This window comes from Branchiostoma lanceolatum, chromosome 1, assembly GCF_035083965.1.
Source record: "Branchiostoma lanceolatum isolate klBraLanc5 chromosome 1, klBraLanc5.hap2, whole genome shotgun sequence".
In the NCBI taxonomy this organism is placed as follows: domain Eukaryota; kingdom Metazoa; phylum Chordata; class Leptocardii; order Amphioxiformes; family Branchiostomatidae; genus Branchiostoma; species Branchiostoma lanceolatum.
This window is the reverse complement of record NC_089722.1, coordinates 13,289,310-13,316,726: the sequence shown is the minus strand read 5'-3', so window position 1 is coordinate 13,316,726 and position 27,417 is coordinate 13,289,310. Positions and strand designations below refer to the sequence as shown.

The following is a 27,417-nucleotide window of genomic DNA, read 5'->3' as shown; positions in this document are numbered from 1 at the left end:
TTACCTTCGCCGAGAAGGTTATGTTTTTAGTAGCGCTTGTATGTGTATGTAAATGACCAGCATAACTCAAGAAGACTTTGGACAACTTCTGTCATTTTGTAGAAAAGATGATCAACTGGTATGATTTATAATCGATGAGAAACACTCTCATGATACGTCAGTCAAAAATCATTTGGCGAAGGTATGAGGTCGAGGAACTCTAGTTGAATACTAGTATGACTTCAATAAGGACAAATTTATTTCAACGTCAAAAAATACAGAGACTTTTTTTTTTTTTTTTAATGTAAGTTATGATAGTGGACAGGGCCATTTTTGTTTTCAAATTTACTTGCTTATTTCTTGCCACAGCACATAGTTTACAAAAACAGAGACACATACTAAAGGTGAATCATATATCTGTTTATTTCTCCACGCAATATAAAAATTCCCTTCTTTGCTGGACATTTCCCAGGGATTTTATAACGTGAGAGTCAAATGCCAACATCTCCCACAAGGTTACTACATACTTTCAATAATCAACAGTCACGACCAAACTACCATTTGCCCAGTTAACAGTAATACTAGATATCAAAGGTTTGGGAAAGACATTTCAATTTCTGGGACTAAAGGTATAAGCATGTATACCTTTTTACTTTAGATAAGTAATATGTATATCATGATGGTAGGTGCAGGGCTGGTCAGATGAAATGTAATTCAACCTTTGAGGCATCTTGACGGCTACATGTATGTTATTCTCCAAGCAGAGGCGTGGTTCTGGCTGGTTTTTAGCGTTTTTTAAGGTGTTTTTGTCAGGCTTTCTACTTTGTCGTGTTTTTTCTTCTCTATAAACCAAAATTTGACAAAGTAGAAAGCCAGACAAAAACGTCTTAAAAAAACCGTCAAAAACCAGCCGGGAACCACTTCTCTGGTTGGACAGTACATGTATGTGACCATATTCTTAAAGTTTTATTGGTTTGCTAATAATATGTAAACTCAAACAAAAGTCAATCTAATCAATCCAGAAATCACAACTTTGATTTTTAAAAGTCAATGTTTAAGGAAATGATGTAGTTAAAATGTGACATTTGTTGAACAATAAACACATAACAGTTGCACAATTGGGGCAAATGACAAAATTATATAAATCTAAGTCTAAGATGTCAATGACGGATAGACATCAAGGTACAGTAATAAGACACACAAGATAAGAGTTACTCAAGCAACTATAGAAAATCTATCCAGTCGTTTAAGTAACTTTTATTTTGCATACTTTGCATCGTTTGAAGATATTACTCATATGATATTAAACTATTTCGATAAGATATATTTGCTTGTGATAAATCGTTATAAAAAACACCATACAACACAAAAAAGTTGACTAAACTCTAATAAGCAAAATATCTGCATGGGAATTTCATCCAAAGTGTACAGCTGATGTTTCACACAAATTCCAAAGTTTCTATTGATGAAAGTTTTAGCAGAGCATACCACTATTTCCAGCTATAACCTAGTCTTCTTAGCAGGCTTACAAGTTGGGCATTTTTTAACTTTTTTTTTATGTGCTGTTTTCTGATTGAGTGTTATTTTTGATTGTTCTACTTGGTTTCTTCTAAGCTGCTTCCTGTTTTACCTTTCGTTTAGAGATACTGATTTAGAGCAGGCTTACTTCAGGCGGCTTGCAAGAAATCATGAAGAATCAGAACTGACATACAATCCCAGAAAACAGCGCATGATTTGCAAAATAAAAGCCAAACCCGTAAGCCTGCTAAGGATGCTATATAAGCCTATTAGTAAGCATTCACTATCTATACATTACACAACCATCCCCTCCTTCCACAATGTGTTATCTTACATTCCTTCTTATATATACATAATTCACAAGAGGGGCCAGAATCTTACAGTGCTTTTTTGGGCTCCTTAGCTCCTATAAATACAAAACCTCCAGTGGACAGAACATTTGGGGCTGCAGTACATTGTATTTTTACTGTTAACTCTATCCAACCACCCCCTTGTAACACACTGAGTAAGCAGGAGAGCTATTGTCACTTTTATGTTACTAAGCAAAACTATGCGTGCATCTAGAGTCTCTGATCGCTGACCGCTCTCTTTCCCAGGGTCAGTAGCCTGAGCTCTGGTCTCCTTCCCAGATCTAGAGAAGGAGTAGCCTGGTATCCATACAAACTGCAATGAAAAGGAATGGAAACCAGGCTAGTCTACTCTAAGAGAGGGCTGAGCTTAGAGTCAGTGTACCTTTTCACAGGGTCAGAGTTCTGAGCCCAGTTCTCATTCCCAGGGTCAGATGTCTGAGCTCAGTTCTCATTCCCAGGGTCAGATGTCTGAGCTCAGTTCTCCTTCACAGGGTCAAAGTTCTGAGCTCAGTTCTCCTTCCCAAGGTCAGAGTTCTGAGCCCATTTCTCCTTCCTTGGGTCAGATGTCTGGGCTCAGTTCTCCTTCCCAGGGTCAGAGTTTTGAGCTCAGTTCTCCTTCCCAGGATCAGTGTTTTGAACCCATTTCTCCTTCCCAGGGTCAGAGTTCTGAGCTTACTTCTCATTCCCAGGGTCAGAGTTCTGATCGAGCCCATCTCTCCTTCCTAGGGTCAGAGTTCTGAGCTCAGTTCTTCTTCCCAGGGTCAGATGTCTGAGCCCATCTCTCCTTCTCAGGGTCAGAATTCTGAGCTCAGTTCTCCTTCCCAGGGTCAGAGTTCTGAGCTCAGTTCTCCTTCCTAGGATCAAAATTCTGGGCTCAGTTCTCCTTCCATGGATCAGAATTCTCACCTCAGTTCTCCTTCCCAGGGTCAGAGTTCTGAGCTCAGTTCTCCTTCCCAGGGTCAGACTACTTAGCTCAGTTCTCCTTCCCAAGGTCAGAGGAGCTGTGAGCTCAGTTCTCCTTCCCGGGGTTCTCTCAGCTCTCCTTCCCGGTGGTGAGTAGTCTGAGAGCCTTCTGCAGGTTGTCGATGGCCGTGGGGACGTCCTCGTACTGCAGGGCGCTGATTGCATAGCGGCACATCTTGGAGGCCTTGTTCATCTCATCAGGGGTCAGGGAGACGCCACCGGCTGGAGGGGGGTAGAAAATAACACATTATTATATACTGTTAAGCTCTTGAAATTTTCACAGTGGGTTTATGTTTGAGGTTTCCTTGGTGACCACTTCACTGCAAAGTTAAAACCAGCACAAAAGGGTCTGTTCCTATTACCGTGCAGTATTTCTGTGACTATAGTGCTATCCCAAAGTTAAAACCAGTGCAAATAATCAATTTTCTCCTTGCCGCGAAATTAACTCACCAATGTTTTAACCATGACTGTTTTTTGCTATTTTCTGGGATGGTTTAAGGAGGCTTAGTAGATGTATGTCTACCGAATTGGACGTGTTTGTCCTTTTGTCCTTACCTGTTGTTGGTTTATGACTACAGTCAAACCTGCCCAAGGCGACCACCCGGGGGACCGAGCAAAAACGGTCGCGATGGACAGGTGGTCGCCAAGAAGAGGATTTCACTCACATGTTTCCAGGTCAAGGTTTTCAAATACAGTACGAAGATGGATGAAAAATTATGTGAATTTAGACAGCATGACCCCCACCAGGTTCAATTCTCATTGACAGAAAGATCCTACAAAAATTGCATTTTCCGTTATCGTTGTAATACTTGTATACCATTAAGGTTATCAAGGCGGCTGATTTTCTCTCTCTAAGCGCTAAAAAAGTAATATATATCGTGGCGCTTATACTTCTAGTATATATTTCTGACCATTAAAGGTCCATAAATCTTCCAATTAATTATCTAGAAAAACGCGGAAATGTTTGTCCCAGGCGCTCCCACAGGGGTGCAGCCGCTTTGCTGGAAGCGTTATTCGCATGCGCATTCGCGCCGTGGAGAGGGAGAGTGGCGGCCATGTTCTCTCATGCTGTACACAAGTTACGGCCCAACTCGACGCGATTTTGACCGGAAAAACAGATTTTATAGCGTCGGTACTTATGCATAAACATCTTCAGAGGATACACTACCCTATCGAAATATTATTTTTGGTCTTGTATCTCGTAAAGTCAGCCAATTTGACCCTTCGTCGGGCTCGTGCCTGTACACTTCTTTGTTATGATAAGATTGCGACGGGGGACGGGGTTACTGTATACTGAGTAGAGTAGAGTCTTCGGTAACGTACAAGCAATGTGTTCTCTACAAGAATGTACCTACTTGCCACACCTCAGTGGGACACTAGCCGATATAGTCCGCAGTCTAAAGCCGGTACGCCGTTTACCTGTGCCGCCAGTGTTGTCATATCGGCCTCTAAGGGAGGGGCCACGTTGGGTGGGCGGCATGAAAGCTTGATTCTCCCGACTAAAATTCCGCTGGTAGGGCCGCTAAGATAGGTCAACTTTTTTACGTACTACAGTGCAAACTGGAACTTGTGTGTTCTCTACTACGAGTATGTCCTAAAAGATCTGTGTGTTTTTTTTTTTTTTATTGTAAAGGTATACGGAGTCAAAGCAGTCAACCTGGCCATGGAGTCGCAGCAAGACGCTGGCCAACCTTGCAAAGAGAACACTGACGAGACTGGGACTAGATCTAGAGTAAAGACAGTAGAATACTGTTGTGCAACCATGGAAGTTTGGCAGTTGTGATGATTAGTAATGATAATGATAACCTTTATTGTACATATTGGCATGGCCTGGCCAGCCAGCAATTATTTCCCACCCCCCATGGCATCACTTTCCAAACACTGAAACAGTAATATAAAAATAAAGGAACTTATCTTTATGTGCTATGCTATGTTGTGCTGTATTGCAGTCATTTGTACCACGATGCAAATATTGTAGGGGTAAGTACCGGTAAAGAAAACTCAAGTCCAGGTTTGTTTTGGGTTGTATCGTACAGAATAGGGTACTATATCATATTTTGAGGGCGAGACACAAGTGATGTGGATTTTTTTGTTCCAACATGAAAACAAGCTGACTATGTTCACACTCTAGGGGTAACCTGATTTGCAGTTTGGATATCATTTTTGGTTTCAAGTGTAAATTTACATGAATGCTGCAAGTGTGTGTGTGTGTGTGTGTCGGATCACATGAAGGATATAATTTTAGGTTCAGCCATAGTTGACACTTAAATACCACACTCGCCTTGCTGTCTGAAGACTCAGTTTCAGTGTTTCTAGGTATAATCTACACCTATCTAGAGAGCAACGGCAATTGCAATTAGCTAAATCTGTTCTGTTTTGGCCTCAGATTTTTATTATTGTCTTTGACCAGTAAATCTCAAAACGTGGGACTGCCTGCTGGTACTGTTCATTTTCTAATCGGTCAAAATGCCGTCACTGATTTTTTTTCTGGTTAACATCCTTTAATATGCATGTTCAACTTCTAGATCTTTCTTGAAAAAGTGAAAAGATAACAACTGATATGGAGAACCTACAGCTGCTAAAACACAAAAATATCATGTAGTAATTCTGTTTTACATTTGATAGGTGTACAGTGCAAAAGAGACTTGAAACAAAAAAGGATGACACCCATATATGTATTGCTTATTTTGAATGACTTAAATTATATAGATATGGGGTTGAACATTCTCTTCCATTCCACCACATGATCGCACTTGGCAAACCACCTCCACTTCCTTAGTTCCTACATACAACAGAGAAAACAAAAATACATATACAGTCCTATTCTTGAGCCATATAATCTTACTAATACCTCCCACAGTTTGAATATAATATTATAAACATAAAGGGAGCAAAAGTAGCTTAGGTACAATATGTATACAACACCATACGTGCAGCGATCGGTATTCTAAGCAAAAAGAACGGATGAAACAAATATTGAATGGAAGGGTGTGTGTGTAAATGACTGGAGCAAGGTACAGAAGGTGACCTACTTTTCCTCAGCCGCGGACGGTTTAACCACCCACCCAGCTTTTTCTTTCACAGTTTAGATACAAACTATACCCCATTCTTTCACAATATCCATTTTCTACGGTTTGTACATGGCTGGGCAAGTTTTGGGGCGGCCTACGCGCGTCCGTAGTTGAGGTGACGAGGAGGCCGCCATGTTTAAATGTTTCCGCCCGCCCGCTGACAGGCGACGTGGCACGTAAACAACATGGGGGAGGGAGTACAGTGCGGGAACGGCAGCAAACACTCACGATCTCGTCAGTTTCTCGCATTTTGCGGGACTTCGCGGGAGTTTAGCAGCTGTTTTGGGGTCACAACAGGTCAATCGAGTATGGAGGATCCACGCTGCTGATTTTGGTGCTGTTTCGTTGCATTTTGCGGCGTAAACGTCGATTTTGCGGCCGATTAGCAGATTTTATGGCCATAATACATTTTTATTTTCTATAATTAAGAAGAAGTGAAGGTAAATTATCGCTTTTATTGCCGAATTCGTTAAGAGAACCGTTCAATCTTCACACTCGCGTTCGCGCCAAGGGGTGATATGTGCGGTTCGGCGGATACCGAGACTTAATTAAAACCTAATTAAAAATCAATAATTTCACTATAAATATAGTTTATTACAATATTTTCGTTGGCGCCAGCGCCAGTTTGTAGCTTTTATCATTATCCGTCAAAAAAATGAAGTTTTGTGTTGTTGGGAATTTCCAAAGTTCTGTATTTTTTCTTCGAAAATATTTATGACAAGGGCAATAAAACATGATGACGTCATCCATATGGTTCCAAAAACTATATTTGGAATCCTTATGTTCTTTGCTACCAATATTCAGTACAAAATATTTTTTCTCTCACTTCTTTACTGGTAAAATAGTACAAAGTCAATTTCACTGGATTAGCCGCCCTGCAAACCTACAGCTGATAAAACACAAAAATATCATGTAGTAATTCTGTTTTACATTTGATAGGTGTACAGTGCAAAAGAGACTTGAAACAAAAAAGGATGACACCCATATATGTATTGCTTATTTTGAATGACTTAAATTATATAGATATGGGGTTGAACATTCTCTTCCATTCCACCACATGATCGCACTTGGCAAACCACCTCCACTTCCTTAGTTCCTACATACAACAGAGAAAACAAAAATACATATACAGTCCTATTCTTGAGCCATATAATCTTACTAATACATCGTGTACAAATTTTCGTCATAATTTTGACTACAAAAGTACAAAGCAATGTTTGCCTGGATGATCTCGCAGCGCCCTCCCGCATTCACATGTTACGTTAAATTGTATATTTTAGTATTTCTGGAAATGGGGCGGCCGCCATGGGCAGGGATTGTGCTCTGTTTGGTCCCAATTCGTGGCGGTCGCGGTCCCGTTGGACGGGTGGTCGCATTGGGCTGGCAGCTTAATGCTTGTGCCTATGGGGGAAATTTTCGGGACCGAGAAAAAGCGGTCGCCATGGCCAGTCGGTCGCGTTGAAGAGGTGGTCGCCTAGGCAGGTTTGACTGTATATTTGTTTTTCAATGCAAGCTATGGGTCATAAGGAATATGTGTCTGTCTGTTTGTGTCTGTCTGTTTGTCATTTTGTACTTACATGCGGTGGGTTGTAGATAGTTGTCGTAGGAAACAGCAGCAGGTTGGGTGGGGACTGGATTGCTGGGGGTCTCCGCGGGGGTGGTGGGCGGAGCATGAGCACCAGGAGGAACCTGATTGGTTGGAGGTGGGAATTGATTGACAGGTGGCTGCTGGGGAGGCATGTCCTTGAAGCCCATTGGTGGAGGTGCTTCAACTGAAAATAATTAAAAAACACAAATTAGTTTCATGTGTTATGGGCAGATCTTTAAGACTTTTGCACACTCTGATTTAACCTTCATTCTGCTAAGGTAGCCATTTGGCACCGGGTTTGTTTTGGTTATAGGGTAAGGCAGCAAGCAGAAGGTTAACATACTACATGTAGTACAATTCCCTACAATTGCAGTCAGATCAAAGATATCTCTGTATGATAGAAATAAAGACGATGAAATATGCCAGTAAACCTGCCATTTTAACCTTTTCTAACCAGCTATCTAATGCTGTGACCAATACAGATTTGGTGACAAAAGCTACTTCAGCAGGGAGAAGGCTAATAATGACATGTGAAACTTTACTGTACAATTTACATCCCAATAACAAGTTGATATGTAGAGCTTCCAAATTGCTGCCATTTCACTGGAATTTTGAAAAGGATATTTTTGTGTTGATTATCGTCTCCATGGCAACGCGAGGTGACTCACCTCCGCCCTCCTCCCCGCCGAGTGGCCCCGGCATCGGTGTCTCGCCCTTCCGAAGACAGTCGTGGATGTACGCTGACTTCCAGCGAGCATACTTCCTGTGTTTGATGAGCTAGGGGCAGAGGCATGGAGAAAATGAAAATGTTTCTAGATCCAGTAACTGTTGTTCTGCATCATCATTGTCATTTACTGGGATCTACACTTCAGACGTTTGGGATGTCTTGCAGTTGCGTCTTTAATTTGTTCCACTGCATCTTTAAGTTCTTACTCTTACTCAGAAAACATGCTTGATTAGGAGAAACAAGGAAGGAAAACAACTTACATCTTCGCTGAGCTCTCCAAACACTTGTAGCACGTCAAACAACATACTGGCTGTGTAGAACGACTTCACCACGCTTCTACAGAACACAGGAGAGGGAAAATGCCTTGCAAATCTCAGACATAATAATATTATCAATATTGACAATACTTTTCTTAGAATTATGCAGAGTAATAAACAGTACATGTTGAAGCTGCTGGAAGAATTACCTATAGTTACTTTTGTCTACAAACTAAGCTGAGTGTCTAAAATGTCAAAGTTGAGATTTTTACTCCTAACCCAGGGTCTGTTAGAGTAGACTAGCACCCAATATGTAAGCAAAATAGTATAGAATAGAATTTTTTAGATATGACAAGTTGTTTGGAGTGATATAGCCAGCCGCCACTGCATGTCTACGAAGCTGGTGTGCTGAGTTGAAAGGCGGTGATATTGGTTAAAGAATTCAGAAAATGGCAGTTGAGCTTACTTGTTGAAATTTGCCGCCCTGTCCTGGTTGTCCGCGAAAAGGAACATCTTCAGAGCGTAACTCTCCACGTGCGCCTGTCCGACAACCTCATTAGTAATCGCTTCTGTTCCCTGGAGCTGCAACTTCATCTGGGGAGGGGTGAATAAGTAAACAAATAAACAAAACAAGTTAACATTGACCACCATGTTTGTGGTTGCCTTTATAATTTTTTTATTCATTGTGGCTCTCAGCCAATCAGAGGTCCCTTAGGGAGTTTAGATTTCCATAGTATTTTCACATCTAAAAGCATCAGAAACACAGTAAAAAGAAATTATTCTTTCCATTGCTTTTTTTTCCAACTCTATTCTGTGTTCCTTGCGTGAAAAAAGGATTATGATAAAGTTTTTAGCTGTCGAAGGTAATGTAGCATTCAGACTAATACTAGTATGAGTATGATCCACTGAGCCTGAAAATTACATCTGTGGCTTCAAGCATGAAACAGGAAAGACTGATAGTGACTTGCGGCTGGTTTTATAATACCACAAGCACACTACAGTCATGACAACAGTATCCAGTGTTTCATTGTAAGTTAAGCTTTGATGCAGATGTAAGGATTCAGCTCATTCTTGGTATCTAAGTCTGTTTGGGGAACATTGGTACTCTTTTCTAGTATTGTAGGCGACTACAACACCAGAAATGGGCAGCATAAAATATAAAACCTAGGATGGCACCCAGGCTAAGAAATGAGTACCAATGTTACAAAAACTGTTGTTAAACAGAGAATGACCTTAGATCCTTACATCTGCTTGGAGATTAGTAAGAAGATTGCAAAAAGACAATAGTACTAGCTGTGGTGACTAACAAAGGACGTTTTTGCTTGATATAATATTATGTATTAAATGTAATATATGTAATAGCTGTACCAGTTTAAAGCAAAAACGTCCTTCTAAGAAGGATAGTATATGTAATATCAAGCAAAAACGTCCTTGACGGTCCTTTGTTAGTCGCCATTGCTACAATAGTACAGTTAACGGTGTTAGACACTGTTAGTTATCAGACATCCGTTGCCCTGAAGCTTACCTGCTCCAGCAGGTCCATGAGTTTGATCAGAAAGCTGCGACAGTCCGGACTCTTACTGTCGATCTTCATGGCGGTCTGCATCGAGAACAGACGACCTGTGGGAACGAAGATGACAGGTTTTCTTTAGTCAAACTTACAAATCAACATGAGGTCTTCTTCGTCTTCATGCCTAGCAGCACATCAGGGCGGCTTGCAAGTGTCCTTGCTGTTCCTGGCAAAACTTTGGAGGATGATGAGTATTCAGAGAGTGATTGCCAGCCCTTCACTCCCAAATATATGGTGTCCAATATTAGAAGAAAAAATCTGAATTCTATATCATGTACGTCAATATATTATTAATTATTAAGACAACTTAAATGCCAGCCATGTTAGTACGTACATTTGTATGCTCCCATTGTTAGGGTAGTCATCAGTGGGAGTGGACCAAAGCTACATCATAGAACATGTAACACTTGGCTGGCATCCAATACTAAATATAACATTAACATGCCCCAGTCCAGATGATTCTGACTCTTCATTGCAATCATGCTGATTTCAGTCAGCCTCTCACTCAGGATGGCACATACACAAGCTATGATTGCCGAGGACAGACAGGCAGAGGCTACAAGGTATAAGCCCATTCGCGGTTCCGACTACGCATGTGCAGTGTCAAAGGTGAAGGCCCCTGGCTTGTAAACAGTGCTCGTCTCGACATTGTCTAGATTTACATAACAATGTCCAGACGGTTTTGTTCACGTCTCAGGGGCCTTTACCTTTGAGTCTGCAAATGCGTAATCGCAACCATGAATGGGCTTATACAGAACACCCAACAACAGCTAGCTATAGCCTGTAGGCACCAGTCCCCTAGGGCTGCAGGTGGGTTTCTTCAGCCACAGTAAGATCCTGCAGCCGCTTGGACAACTTATCCCACCAGATCAGGCGGCTGTAGAGGTTTACAGTTGAAAGGGAAAGCTGCAGCACTGGGAGAGAATGGTCTTCATTTTCCTGAACCTGCCCCCCTCCCCCCTACAATTACGTTGCAACTTTGCGGCCACACCCCCTACCCCAACACCGCATGGTACACCCCCAAATATATCTCTGCAACGGTCTGTACCGGAATGTAGCCAGTTTTCCTGTATTCAGAGATGTACGACAGTACAATACACCTTGATCAAACACTGGATCGATCCAAGCTGTCAGGGAACATGTTTTATGTTTCCAACATAATTTTCCACTACCAAATACGCATGGAAACTGAGGATACCGTAGTTCTATCCGCGCCAGAAGTACTCACAGTAGTACGCGATGACTGGATCGCGCTTGTCATGGTCCGTGGCGGTCTTCAGGTGATGCTGTACCGGTTTAAAGGCAGCAGGTAACGGAGGAAGCGGAGACCCGTCCGCCGCCATCTTTTCTGGGTCAGTCACGATCACATGAGCGCTTAATAACGGCCTCTAGCAGTTCATGAAAAAACTGCACCATAATGTTGGCACCGCTGCTCCTACTACTGCAGTGATATTTTTTCGCCGTCATGGGGCGCTTTTGATCCATGGCATTTTTTTGTACCAGATGTCCTCCATTGTCATGCTTTCTGCGTATTTTAATACCATTAAAGATCTTTCAAATAGCAGGGAATGGAAGAAGATGTGGGAGAAAGTTAGCAATCTTCTTTGTGTCTCAAAGGACGAAATGAAAGTTTGTTTACAGCCTCTGCTTCCAGAAATGACCTTGCTGCCGATGGTGGTCTACTGACCCGGTGAACATCTGGATCAGATTTTACGGCCTGTCACCTGAATAATCATGTGCTACTGGCTTACGCTCAAGAACTAACGTTACAGTCAAAACTGCCCGAGAAGACCACTCAGGGGACTGAGAAAATCTGGTCTGTGTGGACAGGCGGTCACTACAGACAGGATTCCTAGTGCTAGCTTGTGTCAATGGAAGAAATTATCGAGTGAACCACCAAAAAGTGGTTATATTGGCCAGGAGATCCTTATGTAAAGGTGGTCACTTGTACAGGTTTCAGGGTTTGAATTTTACAACAAAGCGGGAACAACTTCTCTACTTATCTTCGTAATCACCTCCCGGTTGTTAGAGCGTGGCACCGGGAATCATACATACATACAGGAAGGGTAGATGTATTGTCCTGAGTCAAGTAACTTTCAAGTAAGGTTAATACATTTACCCTTCGACTCAAGTAAACTTTTAATTTTCTACTTAAGGGAGATAATCATCAACAATTGACACCTATGTTCACTGCATCCCCGTAATGTCTTGTTTGACCAATGAATTAATGGCCAGTTGGTATGTTTAAAGGTTCCTTGATGTCGATCGTAGAACCACTGATAAGGCTATATTCAAACAATGGTGTTTCACTCGCTCACGTATTAAGCCTTGTCAAGCAAATATGACATTTTGACCCCGTAGTTAAGATTCTTTCTCACATCAAACAGTCTGCCGGCGCGGAATTTTAGCGAGGCCCCATTGTTCCGTGCGGCCTGTCGTCTAGAGAGGGCCAAAGTTCAGGTGAGCAAAATCTATCAATCTGTTTGTGCAGCGATGTACCTGGTGGCACGTGTCACGCCTTCCTCGGGCAACACTGCGGCTTCAGAGGAACCTGCATTGCATTAATACTTATTTATTGTTTGCTGCTTTTTGCTAATTTGCAAAAACGTAAGATGACCTATAACGCCAAAGGCATACATGGGAGGTCTGTCAAAGGTACTCCGGAGAAACTGTTTGGTGTTTGTCAAGTCAGAATGCAGGTCATGAGAATAGACCTTTGCTGGGGACACTTTTGGTAAAATTCGAGATATGATTCAATATGGGTGGTGTAGTGTCACTTGGCCATGTTGGCTGGCAGGACATCACCCATTATAGTTCGATCTCAGCAGCCTTCGTAAGGTCAAGGTCAAGGAACAAGGTGCAAGAATCTAAAGAAGCGTGCGAAGGTTACTCAGAGCTTCCAGTCTGTTATTGTTACCGAGTAGGAGAATCATGCACCTTCTGTCAAGTCGCCCACAATATTTTCGCTGACTATGTGTAAAAATAAGTCACCGTACCAGCCACTCCACTGTCTGAAAAACAACCCTGTATTTGCTACTAGTTTCTTGGAAGACTGAAGGAAAACCCAAGGACGAGGGGTTCAGGTCACCTGTCTTCAAGATACACACGATCAAAATAGTGGGCGAAATTCCGCCTAGTGGGCAGAACTTCAACACTGTTAAGTGTTCACAGGATGTTACCGTTTGATTTGGCCTTGTTTGTTTGAACCAATCACTCATTCATCTTACTGATAAGGGGCAAAACAAGTCAGCCATCTGGTGTGTGTAGCCTGGTTGAAGCCTCAGAGGAGTGTCAGAGAGGAGAGTCTGGGCAGTAGAGGCATGGGATGTGTCAATCTTTGGAAAGGACAGGAGTAGAGGAAGAGGTCAGCATACAAGTACAATATCTTCCGAGGGCACTGGCCGAACTTTTCTTACAAGAAAAAGGAGAAGTAGCTAAGAAAAAACACCTACATTTAGCTAACACTGAGGTTTTCTGTGTGTCTTTTTGTAAGTACAAACCTTGTACATCACTGCTTTAAAAGGAAACTCAACAAACCCGTGTGTGTGTGTAAGATCTCGAATCGATTTATCTATTTGAATGATAACCTGCATACTTGGCCGGCCCGACGGCCGACTTGTTTTGATCCGCTATCAGTGGAAGATGGATGGACGGCTGAGAGATTAGAGTTCAGACGAACACGGCCAACATAAACCATGTCATGCTGTGGACACTAAACACTGCTGTAGATCTGCCTACTGGACAGAATTCTACCCAAACAACATGTGACATGTAGAGAACATCATTCCTGTGTAAGCGACAACCCAGGAGGCGAGGTGACAGTTCAACAGGAAAGGGGTGACAGTCCGGGCCACAGTTCGTTTCTCAACTGGAGTTTACAAAAGTCAACACCATACCAAGCAGATGTTAGGACAGAATATCATACGGCTTTCTAGCTTCCTCGTTTTGGGGATCATTGCACGTCAGAAAAAAAAGACAGTTTAAAACGTTGCGGTTTCCATCCCAAATGCTGTTTGGAGACCCCCCCAGATCTGCTTGGATATACTAGTAAGTAAAACACACCTGTTAACTTTAGCCTGGGTGCCAGACCCCAACGCAATGCGATATCGAATCCTTGGCTATGCCTTCAGTTCGGGGAGAAACATATGCCCCGCCACCCTACCCGAGTTGGCCAGCCCGTAGTAAAAGTTCCTTGGTGGCACGTTGGCTCTGCAGCCGAGAAGCTGGCCTCTATGGCCCCTGGAAAGAGTCTGGTACCCAGGCTAATTAATCTCAACCAATGCGGCTTACATTCCGGGTAAACGGACCTTTCTGCTGTGCAACCGTTCCAGGTTTTCACTGGCATAGAAATGTTCACTGAGAAAAAGGCGTTTTCTTGTCTACATTAAGTTCAGCTATAAACTTCGACATGATCCTTTTAAAGTCAAACTTTGACCTCATCTAATACAACGGAAACCCGGATTTGAATTTGAACCGGTATTCTGGTCAAGATTTTTCAAGTTGATAGTGTGATGTGTATGCATGTGATAGATTGTCCTGCAGAAAATCATATTTAGGTTTAACGTTGTTTTGCCATGTACTACAAAGGTGGTTGGTAAGACCACTGACATTATTCAAAATATTGTCCTTGGTGTTAGAGATAAGAGGAGCAAGGGGGCAGGGGCAGTCCCTGATCATGACCCAAGTACATGTATACATTTTACAAGCCTGATCACATCCAAACATTGCAACACACCAAGTACAATACTATGTATGAGCGTCAGATAAAAAGACAAAGAAATCCTTTATGTGGTAAATCTATATTTCATTTATTGTGAGAAAAGGTATCCATGCTTCCGAAGGACACTGTACTCTGAGTCTGAGTATTTCATTTCTCTATTGTGGCCTTGCATAACAATGGCATGGCTCAGTGGCCGGGACACAATGGACGGACCATAAGTTACTAATTACGGGCAACGTTCATCGACTGTTTATCAAATGTCTCCCTCCCTGACCACCGCGGCGCGCTCACTACAGCTCGCCTTACACCACGAAATTCACGCCGGACATTTAAAAAACAGGCGCCATTCCCCCAAACTACCAAAAATGAGAGCCGTTCCAGTCGTTTTGCTGCTGTTCTTGGTTCCGTGTTCGTTCTGTGGGGAAGACGGTTTGGTCGTGAGTACGACGTACGGCGACGTTCGCGGCTTCGAGCTGAAGAATGTGCGCGGATTCTTCGGGATTCCCTACACCAGGCCGCCTCTCGGAGACCTTCGGTTCAAAGAGCCACTGACCCCGAGTAGCTGGACGGGAGTTCGCGATGCGACAAAGTTCGGGGCCGACTGCCCGCAGAAGGCGTGGTTCCTAATGGCGATCTTCAACAGAACTCACCAAATATCTGAGGATTGTTTGTACCTTAACGTTTACTCTCCAAAAGTAAGTACGGTATATTTATTGTACGATTCACTCGCAAGGGGTCTTTGATGAAAACATTGGATGTCCCTGCAACAGGTGTAGATCTATGTACGTAACGTTAGATATTTATCTGCAAATATTTTGTGGTGTTCTTTTACTTGTTTAACTTTTGAGTCATCATTCTTTAGAAGTTCTAACGCTCGTTTTTATGTAAACCACTTATTCGTCTTCCAATGTTGATTTTGGTGTATATATAGCTTACCTAAGGTCAACATGTTTTGAATCAGGTGTTTCTGAGTAGTCGTCTTCTGGCCAATGGGGTTCGTGACATTTTACTGTCCTAAAGAGGCACCGAATGTAAGCCACGGTATTTACGTACACTATCCGCAATGATTGGTCACACAATATGGAAACTTCGACTTTTGTGATGTAAAACAAAAAATTGTTTAAAAAAGGAAAAAATATAAGGATGTCGCATAGCTTGTATAACCTTAACAACTAGAGGACGAAACTCTTATTGTAAGTCATCAAAATGGAACGGTATGTAACCTTTCCTTGGAGGCGCAAAGCCGGTCTTGAAAACTTGAGTTTTAACTTATATAGAGAAGAAAAGAAAATTTGCTCCAATGGTATTTTACAGTCTTCAAGGAGCAAAGAATACATAATTATAGGACTATGCTGACTGGTAGGAGTTGAAAATGAGAAATCACAGAAACAACAACAAAATCAAACTACGCTCAGACGTGTTGTGTTATGATGGCCTTGAGGGACGTCGACGTTTCCTAGAAATCCCCAGGAGGATGGTCTGTGTATCAGACTAACTTGCTGACGTGTGTTTATTAGACGGACAGGTGACCTGAACCCCACGTCCTTACCTTTTCCTACATTCTTCCAAGAAACAGTTGTTTGTCAGTGGAGCGACTGGTAGCGTAACTTTAATATACAGATCGATAATATTGTGGAAGATTTGATAACATGCGTTCTTGATAACAGCCTGGGAGCTCTGTGTTAGCCTCTACCGGGTCTCCAAGGCCGCTGGAAAAAAATCATGGAAATTTGCCAAATAGACGTATAACATGCCAGAGAAGTGCCATGTCCGCTATAGAAGTTACAGTTTGCGACCTCTAGTTTCTACGATTTTTCCAGCGGCCTGTGGAGCCTGGTAGAGGCTAGCTCTGTGTAACCCTGAGACCCTTTTGTAGCCTTCTTATACATTGTTACTTGGCCTTACGATTACTGACAGGTCGGGGTGGTTTGGGGTCACCGAAAATATTGTTAAAGATTTGACAGCCTTAATCTCCAAGCAGATGTTGAGAGGGGGGGCCTGACTTTCCTAGATTTCCCTCAGTGGTGTAAAAGTTATATCCGACAAACGGGAAAAGTCAGAAATAAAGAGAGCATCGTGATCTTGTCACTGACCCGACTGTGAATAATCTGCAGACGGACTGTTACCAGGCCTCCCTAGGCCAGCGCCTCAAATCCAATTCAAAGTGTCCTTGGGGGCATGTTCGCCCTGGATCCGAGGAGCAGGCCTGTGTAGGCCCTGGTGACTGTCTGACTTTCAGGTAACGTGTAGTAGTTTTATATTGTATGTAATGTTCTGTGTATATATATTTATATATATAGAAATCAGCCGATAGCTGTTTGCACTACTGGTAGCAATCCATGTCGAAGGGAACCGGATTGTTTGTCCGGAATTGTACTGTCCAGATATTTTCATGGAATATTGCGTTGTTCTATTGTACAGAAGCCATACGGTAGCGGTTCCCATCCGGTACTGGTGGTGATCCATGGCGGTTGGTACCAGATTGCTTGTCCGGAATTCCGGATGCAACATTGATGTTTGCTGTTCTGTTGCACAGAGGCCAGTCGGTAGCGGTTCCTATCCGGTACTGGTCCATGGCGGTTGGTACCGGATTGTTTGTCGGGAATTGATCTGTCCGGATGCAACACTGCTGTTTGTTGTTTTGTTGTACAGAAGCCAGTCGGCAGCGGTTCCCATCCGGTACTGGTGGTGATCCATGGCTGTTGGTACCGGATTGCTTGTCCGGAAATGAACTTTCCGGATGTGTCATGTAATGTTTGTTGTTTTGTTGCACAGAGGCCAACCGGCAGCGGTTCCCATCCGGTACTGGTGGTGATCCATGGCGGTTGGTACCGGATTGCTTGTCTGGAATTGATCTGTCCGGATGCAACATTAAAATTTGTTGTTTTGTTGTACAGAAGCCAGCCGGTAGCGGTTCCTATCCGGTACTGGTGGTGATCCATGGCGGTTGGTACCGGATAGCTTGTCCGGAATTGATCCGTCCGGATGCAACATTGATATTTGTTGTTTTGTTGTACAGAAGCCAGCCGGTAGCGGTTCCTATCCGGTACTGGTGGTGATCCATGGCGGGTCGTACCGGAGAGGGTCCGGTCGGGAGTACGACGGTGCCGTGCTGGCCGAGAGGGGCACAGTCGTGGTCACCCTCAACTACAGACTGGGAGCTCTCGGTAACCATCAACCAAGTTCTAATGGATTTGCCCTTCTTGTATCGAGAAACTGATAGAAATATAATATTTTGATTTTAACCCAGACAAACATTACAGACACACCAAACGCTTTAAATTTACCGACTTGCCTGCTATACCCTTCATTTAGAATTCAAAATTCCAAAAATGACCCAAATATGAAATTTATTTATGTTCCATCCTGGACTGCATAACCCAATCATTGTTTATTATTTGTTGCCATGCCCCTATTTGTCTTTCTTAATTTTGATTTCAATTTTCCAGATGCGATGTTGATATTAGACACTTACTAGAGTATCGTCTGTGCCCTGTACCTTCTTTTGTTGATTTAGAAAAAAATGACTTTAAGACATTACACTTCTGTCCTTCTTGTACCTTAACCAGTGACCTTGTATCTGAACCAATGACCTTGTACCGACCCTACATGTACGTTAACCAAGGACACTTTAACTATTGACCTTGTACCTTAACCCTGACCAATGACGTCACAGTCATGCCAGCTCCAAAGGTCTAAATCTCTCGGGTGATGCCAGAATACATCACATGATGAGCGCATTCTCATCATGAATATAATCTTCAAATCATTGTCCAAATACAAAAGTGTATTACAATATCTGTTGTAATTCTCATCGGCTGCACAACGGCCTGAGAAAAACGCCATGCAGACATTAGCTCGAAGAATCCCTCCATGTTCAAATCTTCACTGAATGTACCCTTGTAGCATTATTATTTATCTTAATTAACCTGTTGTATGTGTGCACGTAAACAAGACAGAAATAACATCAAGACAATGTCGTACGGTGTGACAAAATGCACATATAACCAGTTAAACACTTAAAGGAGTCCTCAAGTCCAGAGGGGGTAGTTATTTTCCAATAGATGATAATTTTAGGAAGTAAAAATGAATATTTTTTACAGTATACGATAAAGTACCCACTAGTCCAATGTGCATCAAAAAGCATTCAGTATTCTACCGAATTCCCCAGATGACCCTCTATTTTCTGATTAATTGAATTAAACAACCTCAGCCTATGGCTTATTACAATGTGCATGGCAAGGCCTGAGAAAAGTTAGATTACAACTAGACTGGCCGTCATTTGCTTTAAGAGCAAATTCAGGATGTTTCGCCCATACTCCTCATGCAAGAAGTGGGCTGTCGCAAAATAACTCCTGGGCAAATCCAAGTTTCAGCATAATTTATGCAAATGAGGTCCTCATGAGCATAAGTTATGTCCAGGTGCTTTCAGTTTCACCTTTTCATGTACCTACATGTTGTCACGGTAAGGGAAATACAAGTTTATGCACAAATTATTCAAATGAGGTCCTCAGTAGCATAATTCATGGCCAGGTGTGATCACCTTTGCTAACGGTACGTACATGTCAAATCTGACATCTGCAGCTTTTCCGGTAAGGGAATTACAAGTTTACGAATAAATCATGCAAATGAGGTCCTCATTAGCATAATTTATGGCCAGGTGTGTTCGCCTTTCCTAAAGGTACCTACACCTCAAAGATGACATCCGCAGCTTTTACGGTAAGGGACATACAACTTCATGCATCGATTATGCAAAGTAGGTCCTCATTAGCATAATTTATGGCCTGGTGTGTTCGCCTTTCCTAAAGGTACCTACATCTCAAAGATGACATCCGCAGCATTTACGGTAAGGCACATACAACTTTATGCATACATTATGCGAATTAGGTCCTCATTAGCATAAGTAATTGTCAGGTGTAGTCACCTTTCCTATAGGTACCTACATCTCAAATATAACATCCGTACCATGTAACATAAGGTACATATAACTTTCTGTAATACCATTAGTATAGGTACCCCCTGACATCTGCTTGGTTTTAAGTCCCAGACAGGGGAAGTGTAGGAGGGCTTATGTTACAGTATGACCTAGTTCTTGCTGGCCCCGACAGAAAATAACCAAAAATTGCATCAAAAAATTGCAAAATAAATCATTTTGAAGTAGTGTATGCCAAAAAAAATAATGGGGTCCTTTGGGTAAATATCCAATGCACAACTAAACCAAATTTCAGGTCCTCAGGTTTCAACACCACGGCACTGGAGGCCATAATGTGCGACTTTTGTCTGAAAATGACCAAAAAACCTCCATAAAATCATTTTAAAAACTTATATGAAAATTTTTTTAAAAGGGTCTAGGGGTATACACGTACTCTACCTGCATACCAAATTTCAGCTTATTTGGTTGACGGACGACCGAGAAGAAGCGATTTGAAGATTTGACAGGAGAAGAAGGAGAAGGAGAAGGAGAAGAAACCTGACAAAAACAATATGTTTCGTTGGCGAAACATAAAAAGAATGTCAGGGTGGTTAAGAAAAACTCGTCTTACTTTGTGTTCTTTTATACCTTATTAACAATTGGCCTTCTTATAGTGCTTAACCCCCCTCATCTATGCCAAAAATACTCACCATTAAAGATGTATGTTTACACATATGGAATACATGGGTAGAGTCTGCAAGGGTTTAGTAAGTATCATATTGTTTAAAAAAAAAACACCGTGTGTAATTTACCATAAGCAAAATTCTGTAAAAAGTCGACTGATTATGTATTCATTGATACATAATCTAGTGGAAAATAACAACGCCTTCTGGAGTTTAGGACTCCTTTAAACACACTTCTCTACGCCTAAGACGAACTTTGCCCCACTCCAAACGACCGACCGTACGGAACAATGGAGAGGGGGGGGGGGGTCACCAGAAATTCGCGTCGGGAAGTTGTTTGATGTGAGAAAGCCCGGGCTTATCTGTAGGGTCAGAATATCATATTTGCTTGCCAAATTATAATACGTCACCGAGTAACACCATTGTTTGAATCTAGTCTTATCATGGTGTCGCCAAAACACCCGAGTGTCGCTACCTGGCCCCAGTTTGGGATCTCTCATCTCCAAGCAGATGCGCGGCACCGGCCATACAACTGTAGGAGGCGAACACGCAAATGAACTGCGGCATATAAAGACAATCCAATCTCCACAATTGGACAAGATAGGAGATTATAGAGTATTTCATGACGTTTCGAGCAACATCCATTACTCTTCTTCAACGTCACTCGAAACGTCCGGAAGTCGACTTTCCGTATCTTATATAATTCTAGAGATTGAATTGTCTATCGTTTACATGTAACGTTATGTCTAACGTACCCTCATCAACGTAATGCGGCATATCTGTTTGAAGCTGCTCACTATAAGGATTTTCTATACATACATATTTTCTTGTTTATTTGTATTTATTAGCAATGACACAAGTTAACACATAGTAAGCATGTTGTAAAGCAAACGCTTGCTGACACAGACTGTTTGACATGACAATTGTTTCCGACTAGTTGTCGTTTGCAGGAAGTATTTGTACTCAAGCTTGAGGTGGTCTTCTCTGAACATCAGCAAATTATAAACAAGAACAGCTTTGGAAAAGCTGGTCGAGTGAGATTTAGCAGAAGGTGTCGCATAGTTAAAGCAGGGATGTAGAAACTTGTACTTGTCGGCTACGGTAGTGACGAAACGGAAACATCAGTTCCAAATAGTTCCTCATAAAGAACGAAAGACTGTCATCTTCAGGGCATGAGCTGTCTGGTAATAACTAATGTCGGACTTCTGGTTCTTCTGTGTTCCCCCAGGCTGGCTCAGCACAGAGGATGAGAGCTCCTTGGGGAACTTTGGGCTACTGGACCAGATTGAGGCTCTGAAGTGGGTTCAGACGAACATCAAGCGATTCGGCGGGGATCCCAACAGGGTGACTATTATGGGATGTGCTGCCGGCGCCTCCAGTGCTGCCTTGCACCTGACGTCTGTCTACAGCGCAGGTCAGTGACGTCATTGCAGGTCAGAGGTCATTATGAGTTGAAAAACGAACAAGAAATGGACAACTGAAAGATAGACGTGAAGGGCAATGGCTAAAGGGACAGATTTGGAGTTATTACTTGATTTATCTAAGGGTAAAGGTAACAATGTGAGTCTAATTGTACACGTATCGTATATCCTATCCTAAAGTTTCCTTTGTTGAATATCTAGGTCTGTTCCACGGAATGATCCTGAGCAGTGGCTCACTGGTAAACCCATGGACCGTCCTCCTGCCCCCATATAGACCCTATAACCATGCTGCTGACTTGGCGGAGAAACTGGGATGCCCGACAGAGGTGGGGTCCTCAGTTCACATCAAGTTACATGATTGATAAAATATGGACATCCCCACCTGTTATCAGGTGGAAGTATAACGATATCTTTGGACAGGTTGTAAACCGGCCGGGTGCATGTAATTGCCCCGTCTTTGACAACTAAAAGGAACTTGTAGAAAACGGTTGACGTTAAAGTTTGGCATCATAAACATGATTTAAGACCTTACTCATGTCCAACCAAAGGTCATCAGAAATAGCTGACATGTACCATCTCCAGTAACTCATCCAGGGAGCCGACTGGGATCTGTTGTATAGAGTTTGCTTACTAACATCTACTTCTCTAACATATAACTGTTTTCCAGCCCACAGAGGACCTGGTAAACTGCCTGCGTCAGAAGACGGCAGAGGAGCTGGTGGAGACCAGCGTAGAGGTGAGAACGCAAATCACTAAATGATTCTCAAAAACAGCTGAAACATGTGTTTGGAAAACGTACGAAAGATGTTAAACATGTATTATCCTGTCATGCAGTGTACATGTTACAGGTGTCACACGATAAAGTTCTTCTTCTGTCCTTTACAGCCTAGCAACCGATTTTTACACCGGGGTAGATTTTGCGAGATCTTGACGTTGTTTCGTTGATGATACACATGCATTGCTCTCCAGCTTTTGTGATGACGTTAGATGTTTCTGTCCAATCAGGGCCCTCCGATGATCTCCGTCTGGGCCCCAGTGATTGACGGGCCTGGAGGCGTGATCCCGGACAGCCCCCGGAAACTGTTGGCGGAGGGAGCCTTCAGCAAGGTGCCTCTGATGATGGGAACAGCCAGTAAAGAGATGTCCTACATCTTTGGTAAGGTAGTGAATGACAAACTATAGTGGATAGCCCGGGTGCCATCCGATTACTACCGACCGGGACTCATACACTCGCTGCCCTGAAAACATGTAGGAGTCCCGGTAGTAATCGGATGACACTCAGGCTATAAACAATTTATATAGTGGGAGACCTGTGATACAAAACCCTGCAACAATAATTCACAGTCAGGTGCTGTTGTACGGTTCTTCAGGCAATCCGTACTGTAGTATGATATAAAAGCACAACAGAATGACTGACGGAGTGTACTGTTTCTCCCAGCTGATGTGAAGGGAATCGACTTCGGGGTGAGTTCAGACATGGTGGAGGAGATGCGGTCCCGCTGGGTCGAGCGGTACCCTTACCCGGCACGGAAGTACATCAAGGACATCATCAGCTTCGAGTACACCGACTTTAAAAACATAAACGACCCGGCGTCACTTAGAGACAACTACATCAAGGTGACCGCATGTTGGCAAATGATTTGATTTATTTTTTCGTATATATAATGGGGTGGTAGCCAGGACTACACAACTAGCGGACGGTTAGTACAAAGAGCTAGCCGAAGGGACATGCTGACAAAAGGCTAGCCCCGATGACGGGAATACTTGGAATTTGCAAAATTATTTCTGATGTATTTGTGTGATGTTGTTTTTAAAAATCGTGCTACTGAAATAGAAATACCATAAAACAGGTAAAGTAAATTGTAAATTCACTGACAGGTTTCAAAAGTGATGATTGAATACCATCCATCACTTGTTCTTTTTGCCTTGTCAAATTTTCATTATCTTTCATTCACCCAGTTTAAGACGGACTATGGTTACCACTCACCCATGCTGCACCAGGCCAATGTCCACTCCAGCTCAGGCGCACCCACGTGGGCCTACGTGTTCGACTATCGCTCCGAGAACAACCCACGACCAGAATGGATGGGTGAGTTAGAACATAGGGACGAACCAACATGAACACCTTTAATGTATAGGAGTGCTGAACTGTTGATAATACGTATACTGTCATTTACAGCTGTTATTCTTTGAACCAGAAGTTGGTGATAAGCCTAAGACATCCTTGTTGAGCCCGGGCGTCGTCGGTTAGATCGGGCACGAGCTGAGCAAGAGATACATCTCAGACTGATGATGTGATGATGACGACACTAACCCATACGTTTACCACTGCAGGAACGATGCAGGCTGACGACCAGGTGTTTATATTCGGCCCGGGAACTCTGATGTTAAACGACAGATTCCGTCTGACGGACAGAGACAGGGAGGTCAGCGACCTGATGAGGACCTTCGTGACTAACTTCGTGCGGTTTGGGTGAGAAAAGTTTGTGTAATCATTGCCTGGTATCCACCCTATTCTAGCTTCGGTCTTCCCTCTGATAGCTTCCCTGATCAGGGTAGGATCTACATGTAGAATAAGATGGATACCAGACTTGATTAGTCACGGACATGGGGAAGATCAAAGATAGGCTTGTATCCTATGTCACTGATGCCGATAGGGCTGCGACAAGCTTCGGCTTTAACATCGCGATTTGTAGGGAAGTAGTAAGGGAAAATCTGATCTTATGTTCCCTGCAGTGAAAACTAATCAAGCTTTGTCGTTTTATGCTATGGTCACATTTCTAAACCTGGGCCTGACCGGGCAGTTTGCGGGAACGAAAGGTATGACATAAAAGACAACAAAACAATTAATAATAATCATAATTTGTGTATATCTATGGACATAAACTTCATTTTTCGTTCCGGTCCGCAAACACCCCGGCCGGGCCCCGGTTGGAAATGTGACCAAATGTCGTCTGCCTGGATTGCTAACCTTTAGTTTATCTATTTTCTATCTCTTCCCCACAAGTAACCCCTCCCCGCAGGGCCAGCTGGTAGAGTGGAAGATGTTCCAGGTGGACAGGCAGAGCTACCTGCAGGTCAAGAGGCCGGGAAAGACCCGGATGAGAGACTACTTCAAGACCAAAGTCACCGCCCTGTGGACGTCCTACGTGCCTGAGATCGTCCGCCGCGTCTTTAATGAAGACGACATCAACCCGTTCGGGGGATCCGTGTAGGGCTGGAACTTACTGATGTCACGCTCTATGCATAGGGCTATGTGGACTGGGTATCTACTGTTAGATAATGTGATAATGTAGGAAGGCTAGTTTTGCACTGGGTGTGACTTGCATATAACATAGACAGGTAGAAAATGTGAAATATAGAATGAGAAGTGTTCACTTGTACAATGTACGAATAATTTTGGGTCTTATATAGTCGATTGTATCCACGATAGAGAGATGAGAAGGTCACATTATGAACCATTTGGTATCGACAGACAACGTCAACAAACTTCAGTGATGGAGGGGGAGGGGGGTGCCTTTTCCCGATATTTTCATAATGGATATAGATTATAGTAGCAATAGGGACATAAATTTGAAATTCGTTATGCATACACACGGCTTTACAAAATGATCCAATGGACCAAAGATACAGATAAGTACGCAGCGCATGGCTTTAACTGAATGTAGTTGCTGTTACCAATTGTGTCTTGGGGTAAATAAACTTATCCACGGCGAAGATCATGTCATATTTACACGAAATAAAGTTCTTTTGGAAAGCGTCACCATGGCTTGGAAAAGATCAATTTTGCTGCGTCAAGACGGCGTTGTGGGAATGGCAGCAAAAGATGCAAATAAAGCTTATAAGATAAAAATAGAGTTATAATTCTTTGGCAGTGAGCTCCATGAAAACCCATTGTTTTAGAAATATCCATGGCAAAAGACCTATCTATTCCAATTCCATGCACCGCGATGACTGGGTTCCTTACTCAAACGACTTATCCGATGAACCAAAAAGACGTTTTTATCAGCACAAGTTACCATTCTTTGACAGTGAACAGTGGACAGTGAAGTTGCTGAGAAGTTATGTTCAAGCATGACCTTCTCCAGCTGTTCTTACCTAACCACATGCAGGCGTGTCTCAGTGGGTACACTTATCTGCCAGGGGCGCCGATACCGCCCGTGGTCTGACGTTATCTTAACCTGGAGACTGTTGCCTGGGCCCACACAGGCCAGCTCTTCGGTCGTAGGGCCAACATGCCCCCACCCCACCCCCAAAATTCCAAAGCATAAATATCACAGACCCCCCCCCCCCCCGCGTTAGGCAAGACATTATCTCAGAATCTGGAATCCAAACTGTTGCCAGGGTCCACACATGCCAGTTCTTTGATAGGCACCAGTTCCATTATGCCCCTAAGGAAATTTTACCTCGGTCCCCTGGTCCCCTGAAAGGCCGGCCCATAGCAACAATTGATTCAGGCAGGCATAGTCATCAGTACGGGGTCAGTTCAATGGTCAGGCGAGGCGGAGAATGAAGCTTACAGTACCGAGAAATTGCATTCCGTAACCAGACTAGTGACCAGGTTATTGCGTTATGATCCGTTATCTGTGCGTAATTTCCAAGCAGATCTACCAGGGCAAAACACTATCCAACTGACCCCGGAGCGGAGCCAGTGGGATAGTGTTTTGGCCCTTTGGGTACTGTCTTGCCCCATTACATCTGCTTGAAGATCAATCTCTGTGTGTCAGAGGCGCTGATACTGATCCGTTGTGATTGTATTTGAGTAGTAGGAATTTGCCCCGTTATCGATAGTATCCTATTTTGGGCATTATCCTCCTTGCGATTATTGATCATTATTGCTTGCAGTTAGCAACTGACCAAAGGTCTCCAGCATATTTAAGTGACTAAGTGTGTAATGAGACTTGGGGTCATGGGTAGCCTGGATGCCAGGTATAATATCTATCGTACGGTGTCTTAGGTTATATCCCAGGGGACCTGTTTTTAGAATTTCCTAAAGGGGCTTGTTGGTAGCCTGGAGTCAAGCCTAATGTTACCTTGGCGGGTAGCGACGTTAGGAGCAGACCAACGCAAACAAGGCTGGACTCCAGGCTAGTTGGTTGGCCCTAGAGCCGAGAACTTGGCCTGTGTAGGCCCTGGAAGCAGTCTGGCATCAAGGCTAGCAAGGCTTCGACTACAGGTGGTTTCGCCCAGATGGTCACGTAATCAGAGGCTTCGTGCCACTTTTGCGGACCACGCTCTCACGTTTAAAGGTTGTTCAAACACACATGCAGCGCAGGGTAGCAAAGAAACATTACAAAACACCGGGAAGATCTAGAATTGAAAACAAGCTCAAAACATGTAAAAGAACATAAATCTGTTTGGACATGATGTTTTTTCCGGTGTAAATGCCGACGGAGCATCTGGGCGGTGATAAACACGTTGATGTTTAGATGTGTTCTGGCATCCTGCCTACCACCAGGTCACATATCCCAGCTGAACTAAGCACTTTTATCTAATCGCAATGTTTTCGCGGCTTCTGATAAGGAGAAATCCTGCCTCACGAACAAACAAACCACCCGATTGGACGAAGCAAAGTCGTACCGTACGACACAACAACATTTGACCAATCGCAGGACCCGTCCCAAACGGTTGTCACACAGCAACACGCGAGAAAAACAA

At 43.1% G+C, this 27,417-nt stretch overlaps 2 protein-coding genes across 2 annotated transcripts; one reads left to right on the top strand and one right to left on the bottom strand.

The window, feature by feature from the left end:
* Positions 1-378: 378 nt before the first annotated feature.
* On the bottom strand, positions 379-11,394 carry LOC136435725 (vacuolar protein sorting-associated protein VTA1 homolog). Its single transcript, XM_066429412.1, has 7 exons — positions 11,252-11,394; positions 9,979-10,073; positions 8,920-9,047; positions 8,457-8,532; positions 8,138-8,246; positions 7,459-7,653; positions 379-3,032 (listed from the first exon to the last, which is right to left on the bottom strand). Exons 1-7 carry the CDS (start codon positions 11,364-11,366, stop codon positions 2,881-2,883), a joined length of 870 nt encoding a protein of 289 aa, XP_066285509.1. The 5' UTR covers positions 11,367-11,394; the 3' UTR covers positions 379-2,880.
* A 3,351-nt stretch (positions 11,395-14,745) lies between these two features.
* LOC136435715 (neuroligin-4, Y-linked-like) lies at positions 14,746-25,522 on the top strand. Its single transcript, XM_066429400.1, has 10 exons — positions 14,746-15,438; positions 17,763-17,910; positions 21,567-21,752; positions 21,961-22,085; positions 22,427-22,495; positions 22,765-22,915; positions 23,198-23,376; positions 23,719-23,848; positions 24,094-24,232; positions 24,767-25,522. The coding sequence occupies exons 1-10, from the start codon at positions 15,001-15,003 to the stop codon at positions 24,972-24,974; spliced, it is 1,773 nt and encodes a 590-aa protein (XP_066285497.1). The 5' UTR covers positions 14,746-15,000; the 3' UTR covers positions 24,975-25,522.
* The last annotated feature ends 1,895 nt before the right edge of the window (positions 25,523-27,417 follow it).

Coding starts and splice junctions, on each gene's coding strand:
- LOC136435715 (XM_066429400.1), top strand. CDS start 15,001: ATGTCTCCCTCCCTGACCACCGCGGCGCGCTCACTACAGCTCGCCTTA. Junction 15,439..17,762: donor TTAACGTTTACTCTCCAAAA/GTAAGTACGGTA, acceptor TTTGTTGTACAG/AAGCCAGCCGGTAGCGGTTC. Junction 23,849..24,093: donor CCCACGACCAGAATGGATGG/GTGAGTTAGAAC, acceptor TTACCACTGCAG/GAACGATGCAGGCTGACGAC.
- LOC136435725 (XM_066429412.1), bottom strand. CDS start 11,366: ATGGCGGCGGACGGGTCTCCGCTTCCTCCGTTACCTGCTGCCTTTAAA. Junction 8,533..8,919: donor AGGGCGGCAAATTTCAACAA/GTAAGCTCAACT, acceptor TGTGTTCTGTAG/AAGCGTGGTGAAGTCGTTCT. Junction 7,654..8,137: donor CGGCGGGGAGGAGGGCGGAG/GTGAGTCACCTC, acceptor AATTATTTTCAG/TTGAAGCACCTCCACCAATG.